This window comes from Schistocerca americana, chromosome 2 (genome assembly GCF_021461395.2).
Source record: "Schistocerca americana isolate TAMUIC-IGC-003095 chromosome 2, iqSchAmer2.1, whole genome shotgun sequence".
Taxonomy (NCBI): domain Eukaryota; kingdom Metazoa; phylum Arthropoda; class Insecta; order Orthoptera; family Acrididae; genus Schistocerca; species Schistocerca americana.
In genome coordinates, this window is record NC_060120.1 from 31,090,568 (window position 1) to 31,116,709 (window position 26,142).

At 40.0% G+C, this 26,142-nt stretch overlaps 1 protein-coding gene across 3 annotated transcripts in view; it reads left to right on the forward strand.

Moving 5' to 3' along the window:
- The first annotated feature begins 1,834 nt into the window (after positions 1-1,834).
- The window catches only part of LOC124595194, a 43,690-nt gene continuing 19,382 nt past the window's right edge, over positions 1,835-26,142 (forward strand). Inside the window, exons 1-4 of one of the 3 annotated variants that reach the window (XM_047133817.1) lie at positions 1,835-2,055; positions 15,061-15,237; positions 15,331-15,549; positions 15,786-15,947. In XM_047133817.1, coding sequence (XP_046989773.1) covers positions 1,977-2,055; positions 15,061-15,237; positions 15,331-15,549; positions 15,786-15,947 — 637 coding nt within the window. In that variant the 5' untranslated portion in view covers positions 1,835-1,976. Of the gene's footprint in view, positions 2,056-2,646; positions 2,726-15,060; positions 15,550-15,785; positions 15,948-26,142 lie in introns of those variants that run through there. The other 2 variants (XM_047133816.1, XM_047133818.1) reach the window with 2 other exon arrangements.

The following is a 26,142-nucleotide window of genomic DNA, read 5'->3' on the forward strand; positions in this document are numbered from 1 at the left end:
AGAATTCCTGAATGACAACTCCTTCTACTCAACAGATGAATTCTTAGATATGAAGTAGTATTGTAAAAAAGTTAATTAATTAATTATTTTGTGTAAAAAGACTTATGTTAAAGCGACACGTTCCACAACAATACGAAATGTATTCATGATCTATGGAACAAGGAGTAATGTATGTATGTATGTACTGCTGCGACACACCTGGACCCATAGAACTGCTTGCTGATAAAGGAGAGTAACATTCCGTAATCCTTGTAGTGATTTGTGTCATTATCTACCTGCCTTCCTTATTATTTTCTGGTTTGTACCCTGCCCTAAGAATTATACTCGGTCGGCTCTTCAGTCGTAAATATAGACCGTAGTATTGTACTAAGACAATAGTTGCCATTTTAAAATTTGTCCCGCCATAATATAATCTTTCCTTTCTGGTTTGTACCTGATCATTAATGTTGTAATGAATCAGCTGCTGGTCGTAAATACAGCCAGAACAATTGGACTAAGGCGTAGGTTGCCGTTAAACAAAAGAGGGACCTTGTGGTTAAATTTAGATGTTAACCAGTTCAATTCCTTGATTGTAATTGCGTTTCTCAGTCATTAGTAGTAATCTGCGTTACTGTGTTTGAAAGACCGGATAAAAAATGTTCAAATGTGTTTGAAATTTTATGGGACTTAACTGCTAAGGTCATCAGTCCCTAAGCTTACACACTACTTAACATAAATTATCCTAAACAATCACACACACCCATGCCCGAGGGAGGACTCGAACCTCCTCTGGGACCAGCCGCACAGTCCATGACTGCAGCGCCTTAGAGACCGGGTCATTATTGATGGATTTTAGCTGGATCTTGTGTTTCCGCCGAGTGAGTTCTCTTGCAATAAATGTTCACAAGTAATGTTTTAAGACGTTCCTTCAGAGCTGTCTTAATTACTGACAATCAGTTTAACTTTGAAAATATTAACAGCCAACTGTCACCAGGGCTTTAGTGAAAATAAGATTGTCAAAAGGGTCAAGTTGGGATCCACTCGCATCCCGGTTGCCGATTGAAATTAAGGAGTAAGCCTTATCATTGTCATATTGTTTCCTAATAATGTTTAACCTTTAAGCCCAGGTGCACTTATTAACCCCGAACCTATAGACGTACGGCTTTCAAATTAAAAGTTACGTCATCTGTTTTGAGTAATTAAATCACCCTTGTCATCAATGGTGCTTATATAGTTTTCATGTGCTGCAAAAGGGCATTTAATAAGAGAGACTGTGTCCAATGCGGTGTTAAACACAGCTGTGCCACCCGATAACGGGTGGGCTGTAGATCCGGCCGTCTTGTAATTATTGTCATATTGTTTGCTGTTTTGATTTCTTTTACAAAAGCTTTTTCATCTTAAGGTTTAGGTCAAAATAATTTTGCAGATATGTTCATTTTGTTAAAAGTGGTTATATATTGTTAAGTAAACAGGTTGTGTGAAAAGAAAGTTACATTGGTGGGTTCTCCCTTCCAAGTTTTCATAATTCCAGTAAGTACCACGTATCTCTCGTGTTTCATTTCGCGCAAAAATCTAACGGTGCTACAGTTACTCTGGTGACTCGCTGTGCGGCATTCAGTTGTTACTACACGGCATGTCATCCACGAGTCCCTATTTTGCTGCGTAGAAATACCTTCTATTCCAGAATTAAACTACTTTTTATTATATCTGTAGAATACTGTGTTGGCCTATAGATAAATAACAGTTTCTATTATGTTTACAGCAAGAGTCAATTCTAATATTCGCATGTTTGCTTCAACGGAGTTACGTTGGCAACATGAACAATCACGCGTCATCTGTGATTCAAACCGCGGTATTTGTGTTTAAATCTGTACTGAGTACTGCGGTCGCTGTTCCGAAGCCGGTTGAAAGCAGTTGTTGCGACGCTTTTTTAAACTTCCGAAGTGCTAGAAGAAGTCTTTTTCTCCAAGGTGTTTTCTTAAATACTTTTATTCGCTATGTATGAAATATTCTCAGACCGTGAAACACAAGATCTGCAGAGAAGCAATCACCAGAGGCGCAGTATAGATGTGAAAGGTAGTTCTGTGCAATCCTTTCATTTAATATAGCTTATAGTTCCCACAGCAATACAGTACTTACATGAGCATATAACACGTTTATTGCGCAGCGCGTATCGTTGGCAGGCATCTTTTGAAGACTTGATTTATTCTGTCAGATAGCCCTACCGTATGGAGCGTTGCGTTGTTGGTTGGGAAATACCGTGAGTGGTTTTGTGTTTAGTTGTTGTTGTTTTCACCCGTAGATATTTACAAGTATGGTATACTTGTCTTGGTATCACACAATTTAAGAACAGCGGAATAAAGTAATTCACATCTGCAAACTTAAAGGTCCAGTTTGACAAGGATGGGACAGGTATTCGGCCGCCTCTTCGACAGTTTCCTGAAGTAATTTAGGGAAACTATGGAGAACCTAAATCAGGATGGCTGGGTGAAGATTGGAGCTTCAAATAGTGATAAAAGCCTCATGTTACAACGTTCATTCATTTCTCACTCACTGTCATGGCGCCTACTATACACTTTTTTTTCATATTGCTGCACACTATAAGCTGATATCAGAACCATTTTGTGTACCACAGCTTCCCATTTGCTAGTCTGAAAAAGTGTTTCAGTATCACTCAACTCTGAGTGAAATGTTTAGTTCAGGAAGAGGATAAGGTGTTAGTATTGTACACTGCAAAGCTTTGAAAGTATGTTTTTACTGAAAAGGAAATAAAATGTAATGTGAAATGTTAGATATTTTCTTGTCATCTTCATTATTATTATTATTATTATTATTATTATTTATGTTAAATCTTTCCCCAAACCCCTATTCTTTATTTAGCAATCCTTCTATGTATACAGTGTCTTACTTAACAGCTATTTAACTGCCTTTTTAAATAAGTTTTTTGTAACAATGTCTTTGATCTTCCTTGGCAGTTTATTATACAATAATCTTATTCTTTGGCAGAAAATGCCATTTTGAGTTTTATATTTCTTCTTTCTTGGTGCATGTAAGTTCATTCTAGGTCATGTTCAGTGGTTATCAACAGGGCCTTTTGTTCACTAATTATCAATGTTATTTTTGATGTGCACAACTATAGGTAAATGGACTCTCACAGTGCTGTTAAATTGATCACTGTTTTGAACAAATCTTTATAGTATGCATGATGACTATTTTTGTTTATTATTCTTATGGCCCTTTTCCGTAAATTGTGTTCATATTTAATGCATTTGTTCCCCAGAAAAGGATGCTATAGCTAAAAATTGGGTGTACTTATGAGTGATATGTAGTTAAGAGACACTGGCTGTTACATACTGATGACAGGACTCTAAAGGCATAGTGTGCTGATGACATCCTGTTTGCAAGTATCTTCATATGTTTGCATGACTTCAACTGAGAACCAATCTTCATTTCTAAAAATTTTGCATTTGTCACTGTCTACACAGGTGCCATTTTCCCTCTCCAAACAGAAATCCATGGCATTTGTTTTCTTTTTTCACTTTATTGCATATGAACAAATTGTAAACTTCCTTGCATAATTTATTTGCTTTCTCTGCAAAGAGTTCTCATGTTTTCTCAGTGATTATGACATTTCTGTCATCAGCGAAACTGACTCTACTTGGGAAGTCATTGATGTATATCAGGAACAGTATTAGTCCTAATAGGCTAACTGAGGAACTCCTATATTAATGTATGTTGATTCTGAGAAGTGTCCTAGCATTTAGTAGTAGCAGATCAGATGACTTCGAATGCACCACAAAAAGCTATTACTATAGGTACTCTTCCATAAAATAATTTTAACCTAATTGTCTTTCATTACTGCTAAAAAATGTTACATTAATACATACCAACGTAGTGTAACCAGCTACCATTGCAAAAAAATGCAGGATAGGTTGGAAGGTGACAGTTTGGTTTTAAGTTGGCTAAGCCAGTGAATGTGAATATAAAGTCATAGATATCATGATTTACTGATCTAAATAGTGTAGCCATAGGTCCAGATAAGACCAAAAATGACAATTAGATTGTGAGTTGACAAAGCAGAGTCAAATGCTTTAGAGTTAATCTGTTGAATTGATAGGATAGTTTAGTTTGCAGTTTAAAATAGCCTACATATAACATGTACTTGAGTAATTATTCCTGTAAAATATGGGGAATGACCAAGGAAACGGCTGAAGGCATATGATTTGAAACATAGCCCTATTATGATTGTGTTTTGAATCTCTTTGGTGCTATTGCAGTTTTCTGAGGCTCACAAAGAACTCTGACTATTTTGTGGTGGTTTCTTTCTCTGTTACTTGTTTCATGGTGACTGACATAATTCAGGAATGAAGAAATGGCCTTCATTATCTTTCACTTAACCTGTTTTAACTCTTTGCAGTCTAGCTTATACTTGTTGACCTAAATGGGAATGAAATGTCACCCAAATACATCCTCTTATTGGGAGTGGTTTAACAAGCAATATAGTGAAACAGATGGATGGGAAAAAATGTGAACATACGAAGAAATTAGTCACATTACCAGCATGACTTATGTCAGATCCATGGATTTCTCAAGGAATACAGGTACCTTGTAAGACAAAATGGAAACTGTATCTGTCGATCAGAAACAGCTCTGATGTTGATGCTGTAGCTCATTATAAGAACTACTGTGAAATATTGTAGACAGTAATACAGGTACAGACATTAATGCAAATGCATTATGAGAAAAAGATGGCCATGTCACTTAACAAAATAAAGTGTGGGGTTATAGTGACTATGGAGACATAAAATCATAGATGAAGAGCAGCAGATAGCATTAAGAGTGTGCAGTGTTGCAAAATTTTGTAACACAGTTCATAACGGTTACTGAAAAAAAAGGGGGGGGGGGGGGAAGGGACATCCGGTTTAGTAGATGCTGCCATGGGATATCTCAGACCACTCATTTAAAACAAATTCGGTGATATAAATATGACCCTCACTATTCTGGCAGAAGTAATGTTAATATAAAATCTGGAAAATACAAAAAAAATAATGGTTTTGATAAAATAACAGCAGAATTAATCAAAGAGTGTTCTTTTGAGTCTAGTAATATACTAACAACAAAGACAATAAATTATTGACAAAATTATTTAATTGGAGAGATAAAAAATCTAATCAACAAGCGGTGGCAGAACACATATATAAGACTGTTGTAGTTGGCTAGCTTTCGGAGCCGGTGGCCCCTTCTTCTGGCAGATGGGTCGAAGGGGAAGGATGAGGGGTGAATGAAAAGGACTGAAGAGGTCTAGGAAAAGGGGTAGATTTCAGGAAAGTCACCCGAATCATGGGTCAGGGGAGACTTACCTTACAAGATGAGATGGAAATACTTCCTTCTCATCCCATGTGGTAAGTCTCCTCCGACCTGCAGTTCTGGGTGACTTTCCCGAAGTCTACCCCTTTTCCTAGACCTCTCCAATCCTTTTCCTTCCTCTTCTGCCTGAAGGAGGAGACACAAGCTCCAAAAGCTTGCCAATTACAACTGTCTTTTATGTGTGTGTTCTTACACCGCTTGGTGAGTAGATTTTTTTTTTTATCTACCCTATTTCGTAACATATTAATTTATTTGTGTTATACATTCTGACATGTTGCACACCCACAAGAATCATCCCATTTTTGGGCCTGTGGAATGAAAACTGAATTTAATCTAAGCAGTTATTAATCAGAGGAACATTTCCCAAACGATTTAAATATGCATTCTTGAAAATTGTGGAAAAGGAAATATTCAATTGGCTAGAGTGTGAATACTATAACCTGGCAGTTGTAAATGTAAACAGGTAAATAAATGAGAAATCAGACTGTCAGAGAGGGTGAGAAGTGGTGTCCAGAGGAACAAGCCCCTCCACCCCCCTCACACACACAGAGCTGAGAGCCTGAATGCATGGTCTGTGCTACAAACAAAAGCAGAATTGACTTAATAATGCTCGTAGGGAATGCTGGTCCTTTCTGCTGTTATGAGGCTCATACCCCAAGCCCGTCCTGGACCAGGATTAATATCTTCTCATATCAGAATGAAATAAGAAAAGAAAAATGAGCAATGCTCAACATAGAGCAAAGCAGAGTACACAAAGCATTTGGTAATGGTGAAAACCCAGTTGGCTACTGTGTCAGGCAGTCCATAAATATGTAGTTCTGGTTCAACCTCCTGACAAGTATCTGCATAATACCATTTATAGGTGGTAGGCCTACTGAAAAATCCAGGGTGAAATGTAAACAGTATGATAAGCAAAAATAACTAGTTGTATGAATATAATAGAGGGAAACATTCCACGTGGGAAAAATATATCTAAAAACAAAGATGATGTAACTTACCAAACGAAAGCGTTGGCGTGTTATAGAGACACACACACACACACACACACACACACACACACACACACACACACACACACACACACACACAAAATTCAAGCTTTCGCAACCAACGGTTGCTTCATCAGGAAAGAGGGAAGGAGAGGGAAAGACGAAAGGATGTGGGGGCTTAAGGTGGAGGGTAAGGAGTCATTCCAATCCCGGGGAGCGGAAAGACTTACCTTAGGGGGAAAAAAACAACAGGTATACACTCGTGTACGTGCGCGCGCCCGCCCGCCCACACACACACACACACACACACACACACACACACACACACACACACACACACACACACACACCCATATCCATCCGCACATATACAGACACAAGCAGACATTTTCTGCTTGTGTCTGTATATGTGCGGATGGATGTGTGTGCGTGCGTGGGCGCGCGCGCGCACGAGTGTATACCTGTCCTTTTTTCCCCCCAAGGTAAATCTTTCCGCTCCCGGGATTGGAATGACTCCTTACCCTCTCCCTTAAAGCCCACATCCTTTCGTCTTTCCCTCTCCTTCCCTTTTTCCTGATGAAGCAACCGTTGGTTGCGAAAGCTTGAATTTTGTGTGTGTGTTTGTGTGTCTATCAACATGCCAATGCTTTCGTTTGGTAAGTTACATCATCTTTGTTTTTAGATATAACTAGTTGTATAGCGGTTGTATATTTCAGCTTCTATTGGTATCACATGGTTCCTTCAATGAGTACAGCTGTTAGCAGAGAGGTGTTTTCTTTCTTTTTTCCATAAATAGGATTGCAAATTGACTGGGCAGCACATCATAGCAGTGTAGATTGTTCAGCGCCCCTTTCTGGTATGTAGTCATGTGGTTTTCTGACATCAATGTGAGCACAATGAATTTCTTCACTTCTTCAGTCTTAAAGTCTTTCTTATTTGAACACACCCCCATAGCAATACACTACCTTTTTCTGAAAGCCATATTGTGCATTGTGAAAACAGTGGATCACTGTAAAGAAATATAAAATAGTATTTTCACTTTTTTACTGATCAGCAGCTCTGTATCAGTGTGGATAATGCTCACAATAAAAGAGAACCTAGTAAAACTGGTGAAACATTTGTGATAAGTTATTGTGGTATTTTTTTACTATGTAGTGGCAATAAGATATCATAGGAATGAGATATACATGTCCAATTTGTGTTACGAAAGGCAAATAGAATTGTTAGTTTTGCTGGGAGGTTTGTGGGAAAGTATGATGCATACATAAAGAAAACTACATATAAGACGTTGGGGTCATTGCTCTGCCATGCACCTCATGATGGTTTGCAGAGTACAGCTGTAGAAATAATCAATGAAATCCCTAATAAAAAATAAATTTGAACCTTGATCATTTAGAATTTTGTGATATTTAATTATTCTGCATATCAAAATAAGGTAAAATCAAAAATTAAAGATTTTTTTCCGACTTTTAGAGATTGATTTTTAAAGTGACCAAAATTGAGACTTTGTTGAAACCTTAAAATATCTCAAAACTATTTGACTTACAGATCTGAAATTTGTACCACGTCATTTGTTTTCTTATAAGGTTTATAAAATATGCTACTTGACCATATTCATATAAACACTGGATTTTCCTGAACCATTTTTTTAATTTTTAAAATTTGAAAAATGGGAATTTTTTGTTTTGGGAGGAAAAAAAAATTGGTCAAGGATATACTATTTGTTAGTGTGTGTGCTTAATTTCATGGTGGTATTCCAATGAGAATATAGTGAAATTTTATTTTACTGCAGTTTTCTTTGCCAACTATACCACAACTTTGCATGCTGGTTCATAAAACTAAAGTTAAAATTAAAGTATTGTGTACTAATGAACCAAATTTAAGTCTGATTTTAACAATGTCGTAAACAATGCAATATAACAATTAACCTAAGTAGTGTAAGGGTTATTGTGTCTTTTTCATTTGCTATAACTTTTAATTTGGTTTTTATGTTGATGACACAGCAAAAATAAATACTATCAGTATATAATTATAAAATAAAAACACTCACTTCTATTGGCACAATAATGCACTTCAACACAGATTGGTTGTTACAACAAAATTAGCAAAGCACTGGAGGGGAAAGGGGGAGCAGGTTGATTCATGCAACACACCTGGTGCATGAGTCGAGCGTACATGTAGCAATCTTTCTGTAGTAGTAGTAGTGGTAGTAGTATTATTTTAAAGAGAATGCATTAAGTTTCAGTAAAGTCTGTGGACACCATCCCTAAACATCACTGTACTGCATTGCTGGATTTGTAAAATGGTATTTCGAAAAAAGTGTTTCTTTTTTTAAATTACTTTTCAAAATTAATGCATTAATGTAATTTAAACTAATTAATTTTACTTTTTATTTCTCTTGTAGGTTTCTTCTTTTTAATCCTTGTGATTTATCTTTCATTGATTTCTTAAGACTAACATAAAAATATGTTACAAAGAATCTTATGGAAAGGTAAAACAAGTTGTAGCATGTCCAATTACTCTGAGTTTATGGACATTCCAAAAGGCTTCTTTCATTGAATGCCTCTTTAGCTTCAGTAGGGGAATCTCCAGTAATAAAAAAGAAAGGTATCAGCTCAAAGAAATACTGCAAACATAAAGCTGAAAAAATTACGTGCAAATTAATTGAAATCGTCTTTCAGGAAGAAACAGACAAAAATCAGAAAATTTGTGGCTGTGGTGGTCCATAAGCAAAAAGTTTAGACAAATCTCACATTTCTAGAAAAGTGAAAAATTTGTAGTGTAGGGGTCCCTACCCAGAAGTTGGCCACGCACTCGTATAGAAGAACAGGTTGGAGCAAAGAAGTACATGACAAGAAAAACAAACGAGAAACGCGGAATTTTTTAATTGTAGCACAAGGTGACAAAAGTAATAGCTGCCCGAAGTTCTAAATGCGTGCGGAAAATTTGACACGTACTGCCGACAAAAACAGCTGTAACTCCTGCTCTCATTGAGACAGAACCATGAATCCAGTAATTTTGTAAAGGGCTAGGAACAAGCTTTCATATCATATACAAGCAGCCCATATTCAAACAATGTACATAATTAATGACAGTGACCTTAACCTTAACCTTTTACTTTGAATACCTCAAAACATATTACCTTCAAAATTTCTGAAAAAAATACACTGTAGCACCAAAGAAACTGGTATAGGCATGCGTATTCAAATACAGAGATATGTAAACAGGCAGGATACGGCACTGTGATCGGCAATGCCTATAGGAGGCAAGACGTGTCTGGCGCAACTGTTAGATCGGTTACTGCTGCTACAATGGCAGGTTATCAAGATTTAAGTGAGTTTGAATGTGATGTTATAGTCAATGCAAGAGCGATGAAATACAGCATCTCCAAGGTAGCAATGAAGTGGGGATTTTCTCATACGACCATTTCACGAGTGTACTGTGACTATCAGGAATCCGGTAAAACATCAACTTTCTGACATCGCTGCAGCCGGAAAAAGATTCTGCAATAAGAGCCAATGGCGACTCAAAAGAAACGCTCAACATGACAGCAGTGCAACTCTTCAGCAAATTGCTGCAGATTTCAATGCTGAGCAATCAACGAGTGTCAGCATGCAAATCATTCAACGAAATATCATCTATATGGGCTTCCAGAGCTGAAGGCCCACTCATATGTACCTTGATGACTCCATGACACAAAGCTTTATGCCTCATCTGGGCCTGTCAACATCGACAGTGGACTGTTTATGACTGGAAACATTATGCCTGGTTGGATGAGTCTTGTTTCAAATTGTATCAAGTGGATGGGTATGTATGGGTATGGAGACAACCTCATGAATCAATGGACCCTGCATGTCAGTAGGGGACTGTTCAAGCTGGTGAAAGCTCTGTAATGATGTGGGGCATGTGCAGCTGGAGTGTCATGGGACCCCTGATATGTCTAGATAGAAATCTGGTCGGAGACATATGAAAGCATCTTTTCGTGTCTATTGTGCATTCCGATAGTTGGGCAATTCCATCAGGACAATGTGACACCCCACACGTCCATAATTTTTAAAGAGGGACTGTTCTGAGTTTAAGTACTTTCGCTGGCCACACATGCTGTTCAGAAGAGATCTCCACCCCCCATCGTATTCTTACAGATTTATAGGCAGCCCTGCAGGATTCATGGTGTCAGTTCCCTCCAGCACTACTTCAGACATTAGTAGAGTTCGTGCCACATCATGTTGCGGCACTTCTGTGTGCTCGCGGGGGCCCTACACAATATTAGGCAGATGCACCACTTTCTCAGGCTCTTCCGTGTATATTTGCTATGTGGTACATGACACAACATGGTAAAAAATTAAAAACGGGATGACTTTTGTATTGGGAGGTATAAATTAATATCTACAGTAATACGATACAATAAAGTAACACAATCCGTAACAAACTGTCATAATGTACAGAAAAATATATTAACTTTTTAAAAGATAGTGCAATAGCAACACACAGTAAGGTAGCAATATGAACAGGCAATCATTTGTAATATGCAAAGCACAAATGTGTTTGATAAGATCAGTGGCTTAATGACAGACCACAAAATAAGTGACAGACGTGGGAAGAAATACACAAAAACTAGGGCCTGTGCCTCGGGTGAACCGACTACATTGAAACTGATATTAATCACAAACCTGCTGAGAAAAGTTACACACATCTGTAGCTAGGCATTGATTTAGTTGCATTAAATGACAGTCTGGTATCCCTTGGCAAATCACCAGTAACAAAAAAAGACAGAGAAAAATATATGCACAGTAGTAATTCAAGAAAGTGTCTGAAGTGTTCCAAAGTATATACGAGAAAATGCAAAGAGTCAAACAAATGTATCTGAAATTATAATGCAACTAAATGGAAATGTCGTGTGGCTAAGGCCTCCCGTCGGGTAGACCGTTCGCCTGGTGCAGGTCTTTCAATTTGACGCCACTTCGGCGACCTGCGCGTCGATGGGGATGAAATGATGATTATTAGGACAACACAACACCCAGTCCCTGAGCGGAGAAAATCTCCGACCCAGCCGGGAATCGAACCCAGGCCCTTAGGATTGACAGTCTGTCACGCTGACCACTCAGCTACCGGGGCGGACATAATGCAACTGAAAGAGTAGTTCAATACTAGCACTACAAGCAGTGAGAAGATCAAAATATTGACACTTCTTCTGAAAAGTTGGAGCATTCAAAGGACTGAAAATTTAATTTGTATCTACAAACTATTTCGTGAGAAAAACAAAACAATTAGTCAAAGTATGTAGTAACTTATGAGCTCATAGTCAGAGACATAAATGTGTCCTAAATGAACACATTGTGAACTGAGAAGATATGTCACTGTTTGCCTGGAAAGAATAATTTATTTTCTGTCGAGGAAGATAATTACACGGTTCATAAAAAAAATCATGTGTTGGGAAACCATAATGAGATGTCAACCATCCCAGACTGAAAATAGCATTACTCATATTTTGCCAGTTAAGACTCAAGAACTGCGTTCTCATTGTTGCAACTGGTACCCATAGTGTGTGTTTCTGTAGTGTTAATGAAAATGTGAGGCTTGTGTTGGAACTTCCTGGATTGAAAGAGTTGACACCTGATATTGACTGTCAATATGTACGAACACTGTCTAGCTCAGATCATTTGTAATCCTGCACAGCCAAGGTGTTTATCTGTCAACATGTGAGCACTGTCCAAATATACATTCTTTCATGACATGTGTATGAGAGTTGTTTGACGAAAATGGAATTGAGTAACAAACTGTGGAAATCTACAGACAGACCAACTCTCCAAAGACATGTATCTTCTGTGGCAGGCTTCTAGGAAAACATTGTCAAAAATTTTAATGAAAGCTCCTGTTGCAGGTCTCCATAGCCACCCAACAGTTTGAATTTCTGCAGTATCTGAGATAGATAGATAGAGAGAGAGAGAGAGAGAGAGAGAGAGAGATGACAGTGAATACATTGTTAATATATCTAAAAACAAAGATGATGTGACTTACCAAATGAAAGCACTGGCAGGTTGATACATACACAAACATACACACAAAATTCTAGCTTTCGCAACCAACGGCTGCTTCATCAGGAAAGTGGGTTTTAAGGGAGAGGGTAAGGAGTCATTCCAATCCCGGGAGCGGAAAGACTTACCTTAGGGGGAAAAAAGGACAGGTATACACTCGCATACACACACACATCCATCCGCACATACACAGATACAAGCAGACATCTGCTTGTGTCTGTATATGTGCGGATGGATGGATGTGTGTGTGTGTGTGTGTGTGTGTGTGTGTGTGTGCGTGCGTGCGTGCGTGCGTGCGTGCGTGCGTGCGTGCGCGCGAGTGTATACCTGTCCTTTTTTCCCCCTAAGGTAAGTCTTTCCGCTCCCAAGATTGGAATGACTCCTTACCCTGTCCCTTAAAACCCACATCCTTTTGTCTTTCCCCCTCTTTCCTGATGAAGCAGCCGTTGGTTGCGAAAGCTAGAATTTTGTGTGTATGTTTGTGTTTGTTTGTGTGTCTATCAACCTGCCAGCGCTTTCATTTGGTAAGTCACATCTTCTTTGTTTTTAGATATATTTTTCCCACGTGGAATGTTTCCCTCTATTATATTGAATACATTGTTATATGCATTCATCAGTTTGTTGCTTATAATAAACATGACACTGAGTGTTTGTCTTTTCCAATGTCATTTGGTTAATTGTACAATATCCCATTTCCATAGAACATCCAAGCACGTTACTTCTCAGATGCTGCTGGCCCAGTATAAATACTACAAGAATTTTGCAAACATATCTTTTCATCAGAGTGATTTCAGTTTCTGTGCAGAGTGGGATTTCACTGCCACATCAAGTGGCAAAGGACCATGTTATGGTATTGGAATACCATCAGGAGACTTGCTGCCCGTGCCAATCTGCAGTGTATATACAATTACCAGATGATGACACCCTACAGTTGTGTGTGGGCTGTTCCTAGAACATTTCAGTTTCACTTCCATTATGAAATTAACAGTGAGTCTGATGAAGGAGCATCTCTCCTCCTTGAGTGGTTAACACAGGTTTGCACAGTTGCAGGTACTCATAAGCTACACTGTGTTGTTCCCACTGGGCAAACAAAATCCAGTTGAAGATTTTTCCAGTTCCCCATACATCAGAAAGGAGTGTTGAACACAGATTCAACAAAACTCATACCTCGGTGATATCACTGGATACGTTGCCTGCATGTATGAAGTTTGCTGCTGGCTTGAATGTTTTTTGAATGTTAATAAAGATAACAGCGTGTTTACAATTAGCTTCTACATCCTCACAGCCCTTCACCTTCATTTTCGTACCACAAGGAACCTGACATCTTTACTCTGTACAAGAAAGACTTTCTTACAAAGGTTGACTGAGAAAAGCAACAGGCCAAATTTCATTCCACCAAAATTTGCACAAAAAGTGTCATATCTTGCTACCCAGTATTGAAGCATGGTAAGTCCTGATGATAAATTTGTCATTGCATTTGTTTGTATAAATATGAACCCTTTTTTCCATGCATTCCGCGCCTGTTTGGCTGGAATGGTTATATTGTTTTGCATCAATGTAGGTTGGAGGACATAGTCTGTTACCTTGCATACTGCAAATGCTTGTTGTTGACCTGTTCACATTGCTACCTTACTGTGCATTGCTAGCACAATATATTTTTAAAAGTTAACATGTTTTTCAGTGCTTTGTCATTTTATTGCAGTTCAGCTACACCAGTGTTAAATTAGTACAGAGGTTCACAGTTAACATGCAAAAGAAAATGCTAACATTAAATTTAAATATTTAATTCTAATAATGCAATAAGTTGTCATGAAATGGAAAAATAGCAATGACTTGACAGCCTTATATGGCTTTTGTCATTTAATTTTCTGTTATAAGTTAGTGGTAAGTCAGAAGCCCTGCAGGCTATGTGCTGCATGCTGTGCTTACCAGTAAAGTAAAATTTATTTTAATATGTTCACACCTGAATAACATCATGTAATTTGGCACACACATTAAAAATGTATAAGTAACATAAAATAATTTCAAAACAAAAAAAAATTGTGTTTGTAATTTTAAGAATTTAAAAAAGTTGGTTTTGGAAAATTCAGAGTTTTATGAATATAGTAAAGTAGCACATATTTTTAAAGCTTATGAGAAACTGAACAAAATCGTACAGCTTTTGAGGTACAATCATTTTGAGGTTTCAGAACACGACCAAAATCCCAAAACTTGAAAACTTTAAAAATTCAAAAATGAATGGTCCAAAAAAAGTTTAATTTGGCATTTTTATACTGACAACTGCTAGTATCAATACCAACATTCAAAGTTTGTATCAAGTACGCTAAGTAGAGGCTACTTGCAGACATTTAACACTCTGCAAGGATAGGAAAGTTGAATAAAAATCTGGAGGAAAAAGTAAGCTCTGTATTCATAGAATTGTTAGGTAAATGTAGAGAACCAGTATTCAAGGAAAACTATACAACAATTCTGCTGTTTCATTCGTATAACTTGTTTAGGCACCCTGAAAATAAGATAAGGGCACTTGCTGAGCCTTATAGACAATTTTCACTTGCTTCATATTTGGATGAAGTTGCCTCCATAATTTCCTTTTATGTGAGTTTTTTCTGCACTGTACAGTATACATCATTTCTTTGTGTTGGTTGAAGACCATTGTTTAACATTTTATTTTTATCTTCTTTATTTTCCAGGAGGTTGCATTCTAAAATCTAAAGGTAGTGATGTCCTCAAAAAGAAAAATGTTTTTGCTGATCTCAGTAATATTATGAGACAAAAAAATGAAGCTGAATCACTGATAGATGATGATCACAAAATTTCAAACCTGTCTGCTTGTGACAAGAAAAGCAAAAATGTAGAAAATGACAATGGCAAGGATAGGCACCAGAGATTGTATGAAAAAATGATAGCTGAGAAAAATATCTTTCCCGGCACATCTTGTGAAGTTCCTAATTATCTTCTAGATGCCCCATACTTGTACAGTGAAAATATCCTCTTCGATGAAAGCAGTAATTCCACTTTCGGCGAAAATTCCAGAATTGAGGAAGACGTTTTCTTTGGAACATATTATTCCATTTCAGAAGACGAGAGAGAATTAATTAGCACAGCTAACTGGGATACGGATACACCTGAAACTATGTCTGGATATTGTTCTGAAGAGGGAAGCTGCGATACAAGTTATGGTAAGAATTATTCTCTTCTTTTGTGTATGTAAATTTTTTGAACATTAATCTTAACTTTTAAAGTTATAGGATAGTTGACATAAAATGCTCAGGTAGATTGTGAACTTAATCTTCCACACCATTCTTAGCCATTTCTGTACTTTTGTGATGCAGACTCCCTATCAGGAAGAAGAGACAAACTTTTATCATGAAAAACTGCAGTGTTTCCACTATTGTTTCTTTATAACATTTTACAGATGACCGATGGCTTGAGAAACCTCTCTGGAAGACAAGTGAAGGATTTCACCAGATTGTTGAAGTGCCAGAAACATCAAAATGTGAAACACTGACGAAATTGGAAGACATGGAGTTTACCAGTTTCTTTACTGAAATCCCAACTTCTGTAAAAACAACTTTAGGTACTGTATTTGTACTGATTTTATTCATTACCTTATTTATGCTCTTTGGATCATTTCCGCACAAGGAAATACTACTTGGCACATGACACTGTGTGGGTTGATTCTCCAGCCTTACCGTCAACCACAATACTTCTACAGTTAGACTAACATCATTAATTGCCAAGACACGAGTACCATGAATGATAGGAAGAGGTGGGGTTCAGAAGTTTGGTAAACTGATTCTATATATCTTCCTTTGCACACTAAAATTCTCCTGATCATCTATATTTTGAATTTCACCTGTTTCACATTCCTCCTGACATTTGAGGAACGAAAGGTGTTGCTGTACATAAAAAGATCCCCCCATAAAGCCTGTATATCGGATGTGAATTTAGGCTTTTTATTAATAGCATGCACATCAGGTATCCTATTAGCGTCTTCGATTCATAATCAAAACGTCTTCGGTCCCGGGTTCGATCCTCGCCACTGCCTAAATTTTGATAAATAATAAGCATTGGCGGCCGAAGACTTCCGACATAAGAAGTCAGCCTCATTCTGCCAACGGCCTTGTCAAAGAGGGCGGAGGAGCGGATAGAGGTTCAGGGCACTCTCTTGTCCTAGGGGTGGGAAATTGCCCCTAATGGTGGAAGAATCAGCAATGATCAATGACATGAGGATGCAGAAGGCAATGGAAACCGCTGCATTAAAGACACATAACGTGTATCCACAGGACATGTGGCCTGTAATTGAAGAAGTGTCATGATGATCTCTCCATTGGCGAAAGATTCCGGAATAGTCCCCCATTCGGATCTCCGGGAGGGGACTGCCAAGGGCGAGGTTACCATGAGAAAAAGATCGAATAATCAACGAAAGGATAACGTTCTACGAGTCAGGGCGTGGAATGTCAGGAGCTTGAACGTGGTAGGGAAACTAGAAAATCTGAAAAGGGAAATGCAAAGGCTCAATCTAGATATAGTAGGGGTCAGTGAAGTGAAGTGGAAGGAAGACAAGGATTTCTGGTCAGATGAGTATCGGGTAATATCAACAGCAGCAGAAAATGGTATAACAGGTGTAGGATTCGTTATGAATAGGAAGGTAGGGCAGAGGGTGTGTTGCTGTGAACAGTTCAGTGACCGGGTTGTTCTAATCAGATTCGACAGCAGACCAACACCGACAACGATAGTTCAGGTATACATGCCGAGGTCGCAAGCTGAAGATGAACAGATAGAGAAAGTGTATGAGGATATTGAAAGGGTAATGGAGTATGTAAAGGGGGACGAAAATCTAATAGTCATGGGCGACTGGAATGCAGTTGCAGGGGAAGGCGTAGAAGAAAAGGTTACAGGAGAATATGGGCTTGGGACAAGGAATGAAAGAGGAGAAAGACTAATTGAGTTCTGTAACAAGTTTCAGCTAGTAATAGCGAATATCCTGTTCAAGAATCACAAGAGGAAAAGGCCGGGAGATACGGGAAGATTTCAATTAGATTACATCATGGTCAGATAGAGATTCCAAAATCAGATACTGGACTGTAAGGTGTACCCAGGAGCAGATATAGACTCAGATCACAATATAGTAGTGATGAAGAGTAGGCTGAAGTTCAAGACATTAGTCAGGAAGAATCAATACGCAAAGAAGTGGGATACGGAAGTACTAAGGAATGACGAGGTACGTTTGAAGTTCTCTAACGCTATAGATACAGCAATAAGGAATAGCGCAGTAGGCAGTACAGTTGAAGAGGAATGGACATGTCTAAAAAGGGCCATCACAGAAGTTGGGAACGAAAACATAGGTACAAAGAAGGTAGCTGCGAAGAAACCGTGGGTAACAGAAGAAATACTTCAGTTGATTGATGAAAGGAGGAAGTACAAACATGTTCCGGGAAAATCAGGAATACAGAAATACAAGTCGCTGAGGAATGAAATAAATAGGAAGTGCAGGGAAGCTAAGACGAAATGGCTGCAGGAAAAATGTGAAGACATCAAAAAAGATATGATCGTTGGAAGAACAGACTCGGCATACAGGAAAGTCAAAACAACCTTTGGTGACATTAAAAGCAACGGTGGTAACATTAAGAGTGCAACGGGAATTCCACTGTTAAATGCAGAGGAGAGAGCAGATAGGTGGAAAGAATACATTGAAAGCCTCTATGAGGGTGAAGATTTGTCTGATGTGATAGAAGAAGAAACAGGAGTCGATTTAGAAGAGATAGGGGATCCAGTATTAGAATCGGAATTTAAAAGAGCTTTGGAGGACCTATGGTCAAATAAGGCAGAAGGGATAGATAACATTCCATCAGAATTTCTAAAATCATTGGGGGAAGTGGCAACAAAACGACTATTCACGTTGGTGTGTAGAATATATGAGTCTGGCGACGTACCATCTGACTTTCGGAAGAGCATCATCCGCACAATTCTGAAGACGACAAGAGCTGACAAGTGCGAGAATTATCGCACAATCAGCTTAACAGCTCATGCATCGAAGCTGCTTACAAAAATAATATACAGAAGAATGGAAAAGAAAATTGAGAATGCGCTAGGTGACGATCAGTTTGGCTTTAGGAAAAGTAAAGGGACGAGAGAGGCAATTCTGACGTTACGGCTAATAATGGAAGCAAGGCTAAAGAAAAATCAAGACACTTTCATAGGATTTGTCGACGTGGAAAAAGTGTTCGACAATATAAAATGGTGCAAGCTGTTCGAGATTCTGAAAAAAGTAGGGGTAAGCTATAGGGAGAGATGGGTCATATACAATATGTACAACAACCAAGAGGAAATAATAAGAGTGGACGATCAAGAACGAAGTGCTCGTATTAAGAAGGGTGTAAGACAAGGCTGTAGCCTTTCGCCCCTACTCTTCAATCTGTACATCGAGGAAGCAATAATGGAAATAAAAGAAAGGTTCAGGAGCGGAATTAAAATACAAGGTGAAAGGATATCAATGATACGATTCGCTGATGACATTGCTATCCTGAGTGAAAGTGAGGAAGAATTAAATGATCTGGTGAACGGAATGAACAGTCTAATGAGTACACAGTATGGTTTGAGAGTGAATCGGAGAAAGACGAAGGTAATGAGAAGTAGTAGAAATGAGAACAGCGGGAAACTTAACATCAGGATTGATGGTCACGAAGTCAATGAAGTTCAGGAATTCTGCTACCTAGGCAGTAAAATAACCAATGACATACGGAGCAAGGAGGACATCAAAAGCAGACTCGCTATGGCCAAAAAGGCATTTCTGGCCAAGAGAAGTCTACTAATATCAAATATCGGCCTTAATTTGAGGAAGAAATTTCTGAGGATGTGTCGTGTCCTACTGACGTGTCCTGAGAGGGAGTGGAAGGACTGCGTTGGTGCGCGTCAGAGAACTTACTTGGCATGAGGTCTCGGTGGTGTGGGCCGCCAACTCCTCACTGCTCCGTTGTAGAGAAGGCTGCAAGGTGAGCTAGAGTACGGAACTCGGATAGGATCTTAGGGAAGCCTTCATATATGAACACTCGATGTATAGAACGATTATACTGGAAGTACCCCTGGCACTTGTGATTTAAATAAGGTTCTATATACAGTCTCCAATGATTGTCTATCTGGCTATGCAGTTGCCATCCCTAACTTCCCAAACCTAAGTCCTAATACAGCAGAGGCGAGCGCACCAGACTAAGTGTCAGCTGTGTCGATTCAGCCTAAGTCCCTACTTGTTGCTGTGCTCAATACTCTCCTGCAACTCTTGCAGCATCCCGACGCAGACTGACGTGGACCGGCTTCCTAAGTACCTCACTCCATCACTCCTTCGATCTAGCGGCTATCCGCTTTTATAGGGGTTACTGCACCCGGCACCACTTGTTCTAGAAGGTTCTAGCACCCCGAACTTTGAGCCCTGAGTAGGCTAGTCACGCGGCAGCATGTGATGCCTACGTGATGAACTAGCCATCCTCCACTGTTTGCTGTGTCCACCGGTTGCCACTAAGTATGTTTGAGCCTCGTGATACTGCATACTCCGCTCTTGTTAGTCGAGTACACATTACACATTACACATGAGATAGTCTGGTCACGTCCGCCTCGCTTGATCTGTAGCAATAATTTTCCAGCCTACAGCCTACATGATTTTAATTCTATCTTCTACTATTCGCGACACCATCTTCTACTATTCGCGACACCATCTTCTACTATTCGCGACACCTCCCCATCCCCAGGGGAAAATTTTGTAAGCTCGGTCCCTCGAGATTACAAAATTTTCGTTTTCTACTCGCGGTGCCAGTAAAACTTACCAGTCTTTATTGCCATCAAGACTTGACGTTATAAACATGAAAAATACATGGCACAAAAATAAAAAAACACAAGAAGTTATAAGATACAGTTGAGTGCCGTCCATAATGTGCATAGAACAAACAAAATTCATGTCACATATTCAAAAATGCTGCAAATTTTTACCAAGAGCATACAGAATAGTTACATACATAAGTACACATTTGAGTTTTATACACATACAAAAGATCTGATTTGTCATCAATTTAGGATACATCAGGAGGGTAAGATAATCAATAAACATACAATTGTGTTATCTCCTGTCTGTCTTGGGGCTTGACAGCTCCATTGCTCTGGCACGGGGCTCAGAGAGTTGTGGCGTTTGACTCTGTTCTCTCCATTGTACCCTATCGGAGAGAGGAGTGCGACGTGTACAACTTAATTCATACTCTCCACCTTCTGCTGCCGCTTCACAGTGCTCGGTTTGTCGGGCAGGGGTGTACCGAACACTTCGTTCCCAGCGGCCATCCGCTACCACTGTATTTGTCACACACACTTTAGCACAACAATGTCCTCCGATTTCACACAATCTTTTGCCACACATACGGCAACACTTACAATAGATGCATAAACAACATGATATAATTAAGGCAACTAACACTACTGAACCCGTATACCCCCATATGGAATATACGCTCTTAGACCATCCGCTAAAGGTGGTTCGCTGCTGATATTCTATTTCACTCTGCAGTTCATCCACTTTGTGACTGGCTACCTTGAGGTCATCTAAGTGTCTAACAATATGTTCTAAGGGTAAATCTATAGGTATACGTGTGACCTCTTGCTTTGTTTCGTCTATGATACAGCAATCTATATTTAAGTTTAGCATAGGTACTATATCATTCTTACTTACATTAGTACTAATTATATGGTCAGCTTGTAACATGACCTGCGCACCGTATCCTTTACACTGACTCGTAAAGGTTAACTTTCCGGTACCCCTTACAATAAGGTCGTTTGGGGGTAATCCGTTACATAATATTGTCAGTCCTTCATCCTTGGGAGCGACATACAGCCACTCATTGTCCTGTATCTGCGTCCAGATACTTTCGTTCAGTATGACATACTTTTGATTGCAATCTTTCGGAATTTCCCTTATAGGCTGTAGCATTCGAGCTTCACATCGCTCGTGATCATAGGTCGACATCAGAACGAACCGTTGTTTACAAATTTGATTTCTCGCCGTAACCGTTTTACACTGCAATTGGTCCCGAGACAGTAGTGCGTACTGTCGTTTCGCATCGTCAATAAGTAGAAAGTTTCGTTCAGGCTCGATATACGCAAATAACTTCTTAGTTGCATCATATTCTGCGGGTAATGGCCATATTCTATATAAAGTGTATACACTACTATCTACTAAAGGTATATTTAGTACATAACTTAAGGTATTGCCGGCAAGAACTACATCTATATCTATTATACGAAGTAACAGATACCCTTGGTCCTTCGTGAGTTCAACGGGAAATTTCTTGTCTTTTAAGTCCTCCTTTATCAGTTCGAGATACGTGACTACTTGTACAGGGTTAATCAAGTGTGGTTCCAATAGCCCTTTCTGCGCATTAACTATGGCAGAGATCAATAGATCATATTCCCTTTCGAGCTCATTGAACATATTAGAGATTTGCATCAGTTGTTCCGTAATAGTCAAAACAATCAGGGTGTGTTGTATCTTCCTGTTGGTACTATTTTCGTAATCCTCGACATGTTTACTCAACTTCCTTATCCCATCCGCAATTATTTGAGTATTCCTGGTGACTGCATTAATTGTTTGGTTCACCCCCGTCAGTGACGCCCTCACAATGGTTACTTGTTCCTTGGACAATCGCAATAATTCCCTTTGCTGTTCCTCTAAAACATCTATCTTAGCTTTAAAGAATTCCGCATCATCTTCATCTAGTGTACCAAACAATACCTTGCTTGTTACCCCAATAAAGTTCAATATCCCCCTTTTGGTTCTGGGCCGTTCATGTCTAGCCAACTGCTCAATCAAGTCCTTTGATTTAGAAATCTCTCCCACCTGCCATTTTACAGTTTGTTGTACATTTTCACATTCTCTGGCATCTAACTTTGCTTGATTCATCGTACTTATACAATGTGCTATCGCTCTATTGGCCCCCACCTGCGTCTCTTCAAATTTGTCATGCAATTCCTTGAGGTTGAAATAGGTCACCACTCTCCACGTTGTGCTGTATAGTTTCACACTGCCCTGGTTGTCGTAATACATTCCTGGTGCAGACTGGAATTTTTGCACTCTTACATCTTGTGGGTTTGCCTCGCGTCCTGCGAGTCCGATCTGCCATATACTCACGAATATCGCTGTCATCCACAACGCCCTCATCAGTGGCATCTGTAATAGAAACGCACGTGCCACTCTCCTGTTTTGCTATCGCCTGCAATCTGTTCACTTCCTCTACCACGAACAACTAAAAGATATTCTTGCCTGCTTAGTAAAATTCCTTCAGTCTATTCGCGTGCACTTTTATACATTTATTTCCTTTCAGTCTAATTATCACGTTCGGTCCCTGTACATCTACTACAGTAAACGGTCCTCGCCACTGGCTGTCTAACTTCCTTGAGCGTCCCCGACGCACGCTTTCATCATACAGTAATACGCGATCGTCTTTTTTAAATTCCCTCGGGTTCTGTGTTTTATCGTAATCGCTTTTATTCCTGATTTTGCTTTCCTGTGTTGCCTTACGGGCCTCTTGGTGTACTAACTGCAGTCGCTGTCGGATTTCCGTCACGTAATCATCATAATTGTAGATCACGTTGGCTGGCTTCTTCTGTAAACACCCTGGCAGATTACACTTCCTGCCGAAGAATAACTGGAATGGAGTGTATCCCGTGGTACTGTGTGGTGTTGTGTTGTACACAAAACATGCGAACGATACCCATTCGTGCCAATCCGTCTGGTCCCGGTTCACGTAATGTCGTAACATCTCTGTTAGCGTGCGGTGCGTACGTTCTAATGCTCCGTTCGACTGCGGATGATACGCCGTTGTTTGTATCTTCTCAATTCTCAGTAATTTGCAGACTCGTCTCATCGTATCACCAATAAAATTACTCCCCATGTCACTTAATAGGGCGGTCGGAACGCCGAACTTCAAAATAATGTTTTCTACTAACTTTCGAGCTACTGTATCCGCGTCCTGTCGAGGTATCGGTTCAGCTATTACAAACTTCGTAAGAGAGTCTTGAAAGGTCAAAATATACTTGTGGCCAACTCGGGTAACTGGTAAGGGACCTACTATATCGATGTCACATCGCTCAAATACGAATTCGGGAGTCGGCGTTAGTTCCATCGGTTGCTTCGTTTTTGCTTGGGTTATCTTATTCTTTTGACAACTTTCACACATTCTTATGAATTTTTCTATATCGGCTTTCATACCCGGCCAGGTACAGTACTGCTTTATTCGCGCATATGTTCTTCCCATTCCCTGATGGCCTCCTATGGGAGATATGTGCATCTGTTTTAGGATTTCCAATTTGTCCTCTGCGCTTAGAACGTCTTCTTTGTTTATCGGCGGTGCGGCTCCGTCTTCACTTATCTCGGTCGCGTCAGCTGTTTCCTCGGGGTCTGTTATCTCAGCTGTCGCTACTGCTTCTGTCGCTGCCTCGTTATCTACTTCTCGGTTCTCGTCCCGCTGCGCGGCGTCCGCCTTTATTTCTCCTTGCCTCCCGCTATCCTGCGGTACTTCCTTATCGCTGTCTTGTACACTCCGAATCTGTGATAATGCATCAGCTACGCGGTTTTGTTTCCCTTCCTTGTACAGGATTTGGTAATCATATTCCTCCAATTTTAGCCGAAGTTTCATTAATGGAGACGATGGATCTGTGATACTGCCTAACCACATCAGGGGTTTGTGGTCCGTGAGTATTTTGAATTTCCTCCCAAACAGATAAGGACGAAAATATTTAACAGCCCACACTATAGCAGTTAACTCTCGCTCTACTGTACTATAGTTTATCTCTGCTTTATTGAGAGTGCGCGATATATACACAACCGGTAAATCTTTTCCTATAGGACCTTGACTCAGATACGCTCCTACCGCGTATTTGCTGGCGTCTGTGGTTACCAAAAATTCCTTAGTGAAATCCGGGTACTGTAGTATTGGAGGTTTGGTTAACTTCTCTTTCAAGGTCTGGAAAGCTTCCTGTTGCACTTCGCCCCATTCGTACGGAACTCCCTTTTTTAGTAGTTCATGTAGAGGCTTGGCAATTTTACTAAAATTGCTCAGAAACCGTCGGTAATATCCGACCATTCCCAGGTAACATTTCAATTCCGTAGTTGTCTTTGGCGGCGGGTAATTTTCTATTGCCGTTACTTTCGTGGGATCGGGTTTCAAACCTTCTGCCGTTAAAACGTGTCCTAAGAACGTAACTTCTGTCCGCAAGAATTCGCATTTGTCGACCTGCAACTTCAGGTTCGCTTTTCTTAAATGTTCAAATACTTCTTCAAGGCGTGCGTTATGCTCCTCAAGCGACGCACCTACGATGACGATGTCATCTAGATAAATGAACACTTTATTCCCTTGCACGCCCGTCAGCACGGTGTTCATTAGCCGTTGAAATGTAGATGGGGCCGTTTTTAAGCCCATGGCCATTCTATTATATTCGTAATGTCCCGTCGGCGTACTAAATGCCGTTTTTTTTCGATCCTTCTCATCTATTAATACTTGGTAGTATCCCTTCGCGAGATCTAACGTTGAAAAATATTTTGCCTTTCCTAGACTATCTAGAATTTCGTCAATTCTAGGTAACGGGTAAACCATATTTATCGAGACATCATTTAGTTTCCTATAATCAACAACTACTCTCCATTTGGGTTTACCACTAGCATCAAGTTTCTTTGGCAATAATAACAAGGGGAAATTAAATGGACTGGTACTCGGCGAGATTATGCCGTCTCTCAACATGCCCTGAATTTCCGTTTGCAGTGCATCCTGCTGAGCTTGTGGGATGCGATACGGTCTTTGGTTTATAACTGTCCCTTCAGCTTCCGGCGTTAGTGGGATCTGGTGCTTCACTACGGTAGTGTAGGTGAGCACGTCCCCTGGTAAGTGAAACACGTCGTTATACGCCAAGCACAATTCCCGTATGGCGTTGTGCTCCTCCCGATTTAAGTGGTCTATACGCATATTTTCCGTTAACAACTTTTGCCGCGTTTTTCTCTCGATCCTCCTGTTCTGGGGTGCACGTCTAACTTTGTAGCTACTGGGCGGTGGGACCTCTTCTGCTAGTACTTCCGGCACCCTAAACCGCACTTCTTGGGTTCGGGTATTCATTACGCTCGTTATACATGTTCCATCTTGGACGGCCACTATGGCTTCTGGTATATAGACCCCTGGCCTAATCTCTTGTTTGGGAATTACTACCTCCCTACCTATTTTCCGCGTCACGCGGACTCTTATAAACCTCTCTTCCCGGGGTCCTATCCTGACTTCTTCCAGATCCTCCGGGGCTAGTGACTTGTCACGCCTACTCGTCGTGATATTACAGGGCTTCTTTGCTCGTTCTGGCAGCTCTTCGTTTCGAATAACTTCACTGTCATCTGGCGTCGCACAATTCTTACAAGTTGGCGCAACCGGCACTCGGCTGTCTCGCCTCGTCGGGTATTTGGAGTAATCGCCACGCTTACTATCTGTATAACTTGGACCGCTATCTCTTATTTGTTTCCCAGCGACTGCGCGCGCGCGCGTCGTAACCTCGACCGGCGCCTTATCTCCTCGCGCTACATCTGCGTAACTGGCTCTTACCTCCGTCCCAATCTTACCACTTTGCGCAACTAATCGATTTGCAGTGACCTCTTCGCACACTTCTCGTAATTCTACCCATTCGTCTTGCACATACATTCTCCGTCGCCCATAATCCAGCACGACTTTATGTTCGTCCAGGAACTCCCGTCCAAGTAACCC